The following is a 9201-nucleotide window of genomic DNA, read 5'->3' as shown; positions in this document are numbered from 1 at the left end:
CCTCTTTTATTTTTGGTAATCCAGACTCCATGACAGATAGGTCTGCTTGTGCCCTTTCATTCCAGTGGAATCCTCAAGGGGGTTAGATAGAGATGGGAGAAGCCCTACCCTTTTTCATGGCTATTAATTGACTCTACATCTCCTGATGGTTTCCCTGTCCTACCACCGCTTTGCTTACTCTTTGTTTCCAATCAGTTCTCCAGTATATACTTGTTCCACCAACAGCCTGGGGGTTGGTCATCAGGCCTGAAGGACAAACCATAGATGTGCACCACCCTGTGTATCAGCACCCATGGAATCAAAGTACTGTGCCCTGATGACCACCCAGTTTTAAAGATGATGATGTTATTCCAATTCAGACTCAAAGTGGTCCTAAGAATTTTGACCTATTTGGGAAAGTTCTTAATGACCAAAATATCTTTCCCAGTCGAATTGAGTATTGAATATTTGATGCCTGACATATAATTTTTTTTTTTTTAAATAAGTTGATTTAGTAAACGAAAGCAACATTACAGGATTGGTTCAGGAGGAAAGAAAAAATTCTCTGTGTTAGTTTTCTCTATGGAATTTAGAGTTAGACATTTAACAATTGCCGTTTCAAACTGCAAAATATGGTGCGCTGGACCTGTAGGGAACATTCTCTAGAAACTGAAACTGCAGTGGAAACATTTGAAAGAATTCATATGCTTGTCCAGCAGGTGGCACTCGTACATTACAGTTTAAAGAAAGCAAACGAGCAGAAGGTAAAGGAACACTTCGTAATTGTTTAATATATCCATCTACTCCCTCGCTCCCTTTCATCTCCACAGAACTTCTCACTTCCACTCTACGCCAAAAAACCTATCTTCCCAACTTGTTCACGTCCCTTCAGGTGTCCAGGTCTCCGTAGCTACTCGTAAGAAAATAGCTTTTATGTTATTAATAGCTCCTAGGGTAGGACTGAGGAAGTCATTTGCTGGGCCAGTGTGAAATGAAAATGCAGGAGTCTTTGTTCCAAGTTACGGAGAATTTGAGCAAGTAAGAGCAGCGCATTATCCTGCAAGAGTTGTTCATCCAAGAAACCACTCGTACTTAGCGTTAGTGCACTTTCCTTCTCCGCACACCAGCCTCCATCGTTCCAGGGCCCTCTCCCCTGTGACCCACCCCGAAAGAGCTGCTTGGGAAAAGAAGAATCCCTGAATGTTTTCCATGCATCATAGAATCTTAGCATTGGAAGGAAATTTAGAGATCTGGCCCAGTTTCCTCGTTCTGAAGATGACTAAACTAATTCGGAAGAGGTGAAGTGGCTCCCCCAAGCCCCCATCTAGCGATGCCATAGGCTGGTCCATACCGGGCCGAGGCTCACTCCGTCACACAGGCTTGGACAGAGATTTTAAAATTTAATGTCTGCTTGTTATTCATACAGATGAATAGGTTTCGTTGTGACACTTACATACATGTATTTAATGTGCTTTTATAGTATCCACCCTCCCTACTACACTCTTGCCCCTTTCGCCACCGCCCAGTCCCCTTGTCCTTCCTTAATGACCTCCTTCTTCTTTCACGCGCCCCCCCTCCCCCGGGGGGGGGGGTTTCACATATAGAGGAAACACATGATTCTTGTCTTTCTGAGTCTGGCTTGTTTCACTTAATTGAGAAGTGATTGAAAACGAAGGGTGAGCAGGGTTGTGGTGGAAGGTGGATCTCCAGTTCCGTCCATTTTCCTGAAAAAAAAAAACAAAAAACAAAAAACAAAAAACTGCATGATTTTGTTTGCTATGGCCGAATATCTCTCCATCTGTTGATGGACACTGAGGCTGATTCCATATCAGCTATTGTGACTGGTGCTATAAAAAAAATTGGGTGTCCAGGTATCTCTACAGTATGTTGACTTTGATTCCTTCAGGTATCCACTTAGGAGTGGTACTGCAGCATCATATAGTAATTCTATTTTAGGTTTTAAGGAAACTTTAAACGGTTTTCCATAGTGGCTGTACTAATTTACATTCCTTCAGTGGGGCATATTTTAAGAAAAAACTTTTCCTATCTACTTAAGACATATTTTGTTCTGTTTTCTCTACAAAAAAAGGGCACATGTTTGCATTACTTATATATGCTAGATGTTTTATGTATAAGACTTCAATTAACAAATTGAAGAAGTAGAAAAGTATTACTATTTTCCCTTTTTTCAAGTAAGAAAATTAAGAACCAGAACTTGAATTTTGATTAATAGAGTGGAAAGATGGGTTTAAGGAGGTCTGCAATTCCAAAACTCATTACCTTTACATAGTATCCTTTGTGGATTCTACAAGTCTGAGCTAACTGGTTTTTCTTGAACTCTGGTCTTGTTTTTGGTCATCTGTGAATGATCCTGGGGACTCATTCTAGGCTATTCATGTTCTTCAAGTTTGCCAGGCTTGCACCCGTCTTAGCGCCTTGCTGCAGGTTGTCTCCACTTATGATGCTCTTCCCCCAGGTACTCCGTTCCAAACAGCACCACTTGACTTTTTTCTGCATGAAAAAAGAGCCATTGTAGCATTTGGGGCACGGGAATGATTTTCTAAGGACTCTTTCTGGCTGCTGTATTGAAAAAGGCTCCATGACGGCAGGGCAGGGAAGGTAGAAGTTGGGGACTATTTGTAGTAATGCAGTGAAGAGAATCCTGGCTCAGACTATGATAGCAGTGGAAACAATGAGAAGTATTTAGGTTGTAGAGTGACGTGTGTATAAATAATGAATATTACCTCTTTGTTATGAAAAATATCGAACACATATAAAGGTAGGGAGAAGACTACAATGAATTCCCATGTTTTTACTGGTACCCATGAACCTATCAACTGTTGTCATGTGTCTGGCACATTTCAACAATTGTAACAGTTGCAAACTTGTGACAGTTGTCAACTTGTGACCAGCTGTGTTCCATGTATAGCCCTTTGCACTTTTCCCAACCTAAGATCGGGGGACTAGCAAGCTGAAGCAAATCCCAGACACCACGTTTCACATATAAGTCATTCAGCTTCTACTGCTGCAGTTGCTTCTAATTGCTATTCTGCTATTTTCCTTATGGCTTCTGTGTTTTCATAGTTTCATATACTCATCACTTCTGCTACTGTCTGTCCTTTTTGTCCTCCTTAAACTCTTTTCCTTTCTACCAACTACTCACTCTGCATTTTTCAAATTCAAACTCTCTTCAAAGAGGCTCTTTGGGTTCAGTTAGTAGCGCTTATTCCTTTGCACAGGGCTTGTAAGCTGGCAAATTGTGAGAGACTGGCTGTTCTGGGATCAGGCACAGTGTGGTAAGGACAAAGTCATCTGTCCAGGAGAGAGATTATGGAAACGGCCATCACTTAGCAAGTAATAGGTCACTCTCCAGTACTAACAAATAGTGGAGATTTAATACCAGAAAGGACACAAATTATGAAAAAGAAAGCTCATGGTGAGGCCAGAATAGAAAATTGTCTAAACACTGAATTGCCATTATTTTATAGTTTGACTGGATTCATTTGGAGTATTATTCTTGGGTACCACTAAGGACTTAAGGGAATTTTTTCCTAAAGCTATTTTTTGTTTACTACAGGCCAAGTAATAGCATAAATCATAATATACTAGGCTGAAAGTTAAGACTTACATATTGTTGTTGTGTTTATCATGGACTCTATGCAACATTAGACAAGGCAATAAACTTCTTTGTGCCTTAGTCTCAGCTTTCAAAGAAGGTGATACCTGCCCTTGTCCTCTTTTACATGTGTAGACAAGTGAGATTAGAAAATATGCACCTTTAGGCCATAATGTTAAGTGAAATAAATCAGACACACAAGCTTAAATATCGCATAGTTTTTCTTATTTTTTTTGTTTTTGTTTTTCTTATATGGGAAGCACAAATTATAAATAAGGAGCAAAATGAAAAATAATTAGAAGTAGGGACTTTCTCACATGGAAAGGGGATCAAGAGATGGAGGGAGAAGGGAGGGAAGGAGAGGAAAAAGGAACAAAAAGAGAAATTAATTCCAGCTCTATGCAAGGAATGTATACATTCTGTATGGCAAACATGTACTAATAAAAAAATCATAGAAATGACCTGGTGACATGCAAAAAAGTAAAAGTACTTTGAACATTTATGAAAAGTAGCATGTGAAAACCTAAATAATATTTTTTATGTGAAGATGAGTATGAAGTTATAAAACAATAGATTTGTTTTTGTTTTTCTAAAAGATTATATATTCTCTAACTTACTCATTTCCATTGTGTGCGCAAATACTTTCCAACATTGTAAGGTATCTATCATATGTGACAGCGCTTAGAATAATGTGTAGGACACAGCAAGAACAATGAAAATGTCAGTTGTTACCTGTATTAGTATGAGAAACAATCTGTTAAAGCAAAGGTCCATAGATTTGGAAATGCTTAGTTCTTTACCCCATAATATATACCCTGCTAAAATACAACTGCTTAAAGCACATAAAATAGTAGATTGTATGAGAGTATGAGTGAAAGGAAACCTTTTGGGTCCTGGCAAATTTGGCAGAGTATGTGCTTGTGCAAAAGAAAAAAAAAAAGCAAAAAAGTGGAGGGTGGCAGTGACAGTAGAGTAACATCTCAGGGCCTGGCCATGTAAGTAGCAGAGTGCTTGCCTAGCATGTTCAAAACCTGTGTTCAATCCCCAGTGCCACACACACGCACACACACACACTTTTTTGTTATAGCATTTTGGTGTCTGATAGTCCTACGGTTCCTTCTCAAAGACTGATTGGTGCACAGGCTGCATCAGAATCACCAGGGAGTCTTCTGAAATTCCTAGTCCTCTTTTCAGAGCTTCTGACCTAGCGGGTTGGCAGTAGAGATTTGGAATGCAAGATTTGTTGTTATTTTTCAGGTAATCTTGATTTCCAGCTAGGTCTAGAAATCACTAACAGTGTCAAAAAACACAATACAGCTTTTTCTAGATTAGCGGTTTATGGAAATATTTGTTTTATATTTGCTTTTCTTATTTCTAAATTTTCTGATGTAGTATATGTTAATTTTATAATAATAAATGTTTCCAAGGAAATTATTCATAATGAGTACAAAATTTTAAAGATACCCGTTAGCCTATATTTTTAATTTACTAAATGTAGAAACAAAAATGAAAACATCCTATCAAATCATATGTCACATAGTTATTTTTTTAAGGAGAGGCTACTTATAAGTCAATGTGGGAACAATCTTTATTTTTTTTGTTTTAAAAAAAGTTTCAAATTCTTTTCAAACACCAGTAAATGTATATTTTACAGAATATAAAACAGATTAAATCCTAATTATCTTTTACTTCTTTTGCTTTGGCAAGACTGGAAATATACCAATGTCTATAAAAAGACTAATTGGTCAATAACCTTATACTTGAAGTGCGGCGAAAAACAGTTTTTGTGCAATATTGATCTTCCATCCAGTTTATGTTTTGGGCTGTGCTCCAAGAATCATGCTTATTCCTTTTTAAAGATCCTTTTGGCTTCAACTCCTTCATATGTGTAAGTCTAAAAGGTGTTAAACATAAAAGAATTTACCATTAAGAAATAAGACTAAATTAGGAAAAATAATTAGTATTTCATAGCATTGAATGAGTGCATATAATTTTTCTTGTACTTGATTGCAATATTTTATGCAGATATAGGATCCACCTAATAAAACATACTTTGGCTGTAGTTATTACTCACATTTGCAATTAAAATAGGCATTGATGCATTAGTTATAAAAAAATCTATAGATATGTAGATATTTTTAGTAGACAATCAGAAAATATCTCTACTTTAAAATTTTTGATTTATAAGAAAAGAAGTAAATCTATTTATTAAAGACATAACTCCAATTTATTGTTATATAATCATTTTTTGTCTTTGGAAAAGGTTATAAATCTTTTTGTATAACTCACCTGGACTAGTTCGTTACTTATAATTTCTCGGAGAGTAATCAATTCCTTTCCATTGTCTACCCGTGTGAATTTTCCAATGAGTTTATCTCCTTCAAGGTTCCAGCTCCCCTAAATAATAATGATAAAAAAAAATAATAATGATAACTAACAATAGGGCATTTATTAGGGTCTTACAAGTGTCAGGCACTGTTTTGAGTTCTGTAGAACTACTTGTTCATTTAGCATTCATAGAAACTCTGCAAAATGCATACTACTATCTCCACCTCACAGCTGAGGAAACTGTACACAGAGTCATTCTCCAAAGTCACACAGCTGGGACTGAACATATGCTATTGGACTCTAGAGTATATGTGTCATTAACCGTTATGCTTACCTCCATTCAGAATTTTTGTATGCTGAAGGCAGTGAATGACACAATTGATAAAACATTAAATGGTTAAATTGTCATTGCAAACATGTAGAAGTAGAAAAACTCTGAGGTTAAGAAAAGTTTTAGAAATTGATTGAAAATGATGAGTTCCTAAAAGCTCTTTTACCTTAAACATGAAAGGGTACATTCTCAATGAATTACAGTGTAGTATTAGATATTTCCATTTGGTTACACATTTATTAAATTATTTTATTATTTTAATACATTTATTCAATAGCTATTATGTTTAAATTATGTAACTCTACAAGCCTTTGTCCCTGCTAAGTATGTAAAGTTGAAAACGATAAGCTTTGAATTTCTTGACAAATAGCTCTATATGTAATCATTCGAAGAATATTTTTCAACTCCTATTTTTTTTTTTTTTTTGTGGGTACCGGGAATCGAACTCAAGACCTTGCACTTGCCAGGCAGGCGCTTGTGGTGCTGAGCTATATCCCCGGCCCACAACTCCTATGTTTTTAATCCAGATTCTTTGCAAGTATGTGTGAAGAATAAAATATTTTATTTCAAAATCCTGGCAATATAAAATGTGCGCAGACTTTGCCAGCTCCTTCAATAGATGAAGAAGACATACATTAATCAAACCACCCAATGAGGTAAAGCAGAGATTATTTTACTATTGGACAGAAAAGTTAAGAATGCATTGCTTATCAAAAAACAAAGCAAAACTTCATACAGTGAGTTCAGTTCCATCTGCTAAGCTGTACTTAAAGGTGACGCCAAGTTCAAAAACAATTTCAATACTTCGAAAAGTGCTTGATTCTTTGACTGTGAATTTATTTCCTTCTTGTGTGATTGTCAGTTTCAAATTGTCATGAGCTGCAAGCTTCCTTTTCACCATGTTAATGCCTGCAAAAGGAAAGAAATTGGAGAAAATAAAATCAAAATGCCCTAGCAAATGTTGGTTTTCCTAAGTTCTGTTTTATTTATTTATTTTTATTTTGAGGGTGGGAAAAAGAAAAGCCCTGAAGGCATCACCGAGGCACAACAGCATTAATAGTATTTTTGTAGAAAAAGTTCAAGCTCAGTCAGTTCAAGAGGTTCAAGTGCTTTTTCCAAGCATAAGAAAAGTTAAATTAAGCACAGAATTGTAGGACCTCAGAGCTGAATGTTTTGAATAAGATTAATAAACTTTCAGTATTACATAAATCAAATTCCAGGAATATCATAAGATATATTCATATATTTATAAAGAAACACAACTTTAAATTTTTAAAACATCACCTCGCATTCCATAATTACTTTAAAGTTGTTCTTTATTTTTCCATGCCGGGGATACAGCTCAGTGGCACAAGTACCTGCCTGGCAAGCACAAGGTCATGAGTTCGATTCCCAGTACAACAAAACAAAACAAAACAAAACAAAAACCTGTCTTTTCAGTGCTGAAGATTGAATCCAGGGCCTTGCACATGCTAGGTAGGTATTGCATTGTGAGCTATAGCTCTAGCCCTGCTTTTAAATTTTGAACTTCATGATTCTCTCTGCTCTTTGTGGCATCTCTGGCTGACACAAAAAATAGGAAAATATATTTTATGGTCAAATTCACTTGTATATGAATGTACAAATTCCATGAATTTAACCTTGGGATCCTTAAACTGTAAGATTAAATTGATGCAGAGTTTTATTTAGGAAGAATGACACTAATTTGTTTGTCCTTGTACTGTGTATAGGCTGCCAGAGTATTGTTATAAACTCATAAAACAGTTAAACTCCCCAAAGAAAATATATAGCTTCTAGAGTTTATTCCTAAACTTTTATAAGTCATGGGGAAATAGAATTAAATGTAATCTGTATAAAGCAGTGAATCTGTATAGAATACCTTTTCATTACTTTATTTTATGATTCTTGCTTTTCTATCTCCTGGAATTCTACAGGTTAGAATCTGGAAATTATCATTACTCTGCCATGTTCTTACTCTGAGCAAATAAAATAAAAACATCAGTTTTCAATGATAGGGGTATAATCCACAGCTAAAGAGTGAAAGAAATACATTTAGATTTGTGTGTGTGTTTAAGAGGATGGTACTCACAGAATCTTTCCTTCCCTGTCAGATAATGTATTCTAGCTAATGCAAAAAGGGATTCCCCTCATGCTTCTGGAGCCTCACTACATCAGAAGCCAGAAAATTCCTTGAGCCAAAATAAGTTTATGAGAAATTACATTCCCTAAGTCAGAAAAATGTCTGAAAGAGAAAATGAAATCCTTACCCATTTTTTCCATGAACTTGTCATAGTTCTCACTTCGGTCCACTTTCCAACTACCATTAAATGTCATGATTGCAGTTGAGGCGGGCTCAAGGAAAGGAGCACTGCAGTCCTGATTCTGGGAGGGAATTTATTCTACTTCTTATCTTAGAACCTATTTCATACTGTGATGTGGAAGTTCAAAGTTCAAGAGATCACCAAACCCCTCCATGCTAAATTACTTTAGTTTCTCTTTGCATAACTTTTATACCTTCTGAAATTCAACTGAACTAAAACTTGAGAAGCATATCTACTCTGTCTTAAACTACAGTTTGTGGATATATTTACTTCAAGAATTAGAACTATCTGAAGATAGTTTTTCTTCCTATAAGTTCAAAGTGTACACCAAATTGGAGCTACTATAATTTTCAGCATATATCAAATAACATCTGGGAATGAGATTGTCATGACCTATCTCTTTTTTATGGTTATCAATTGCCTTGGAAAGTTAGACTTTATGATAAATACAGTTGAAAGGCTAAATTTGATATGATTATTGAGACTGAAATTTTATTTTCATTTATTTTCTAAATTATTTTTCTTAGATAAAGTTAACGTGAGATTCGGCATCCCCAGCCCAACATATGCTTTTACATTTATTCACAGTATTATACAACTGTCACAGCTGTCTTACTCCCGAATGG

The 9201-nt window shown here is 35.9% G+C and overlaps 1 protein-coding gene across 1 annotated transcript; it reads right to left on the bottom strand.

The window, feature by feature from the left end:
• Positions 1-5156: 5156 nt before the first annotated feature.
• Fabp2 (fatty acid binding protein 2, intestinal) lies at positions 5157-8595 on the bottom strand. The gene is made up of 4 exons (XM_005386793.2): positions 8522-8595; positions 6991-7163; positions 5885-5992; positions 5157-5489 (listed from the first exon to the last, which is right to left on the bottom strand). Exons 1-4 carry the CDS (start codon positions 8586-8588, stop codon positions 5439-5441), a joined length of 399 nt encoding a protein of 132 aa, XP_005386850.1. The 5' UTR covers positions 8589-8595; the 3' UTR covers positions 5157-5438.
• Between the last annotated feature and the right edge of the window lie 606 nt (positions 8596-9201).

The sequence above is a fragment of the Chinchilla lanigera genome, unplaced genomic scaffold (assembly GCF_000276665.1).
Source record: "Chinchilla lanigera isolate Chin_1 unplaced genomic scaffold, ChiLan1.0 scaffold00027, whole genome shotgun sequence".
Taxonomy (NCBI): domain Eukaryota; kingdom Metazoa; phylum Chordata; class Mammalia; order Rodentia; family Chinchillidae; genus Chinchilla; species Chinchilla lanigera.
This window is presented reverse-complemented; position numbering and strand designations above follow the sequence as displayed.

Bases quoted from the DNA above. Each gene is read 5' to 3' on its own strand.
- Fabp2 (XM_005386793.2), bottom strand. From the start codon at position 8,588: ATGACATTTAATGGTAGTTGGAAAGTGGACCGAAGTGAGAACTATGAC. The intron at 7,164-8,521 runs GTAAGGATTTCA...TTCCTTTTGCAG, and splicing joins CAAGTTCATGGAAAAAATGG to GCATTAACATGGTGAAAAGG. The intron at 5,490-5,884 runs GTGAGTTATACA...AACACCTTTTAG, and splicing joins TAAGTAACGAACTAGTCCAG to ACTTACACATATGAAGGAGT.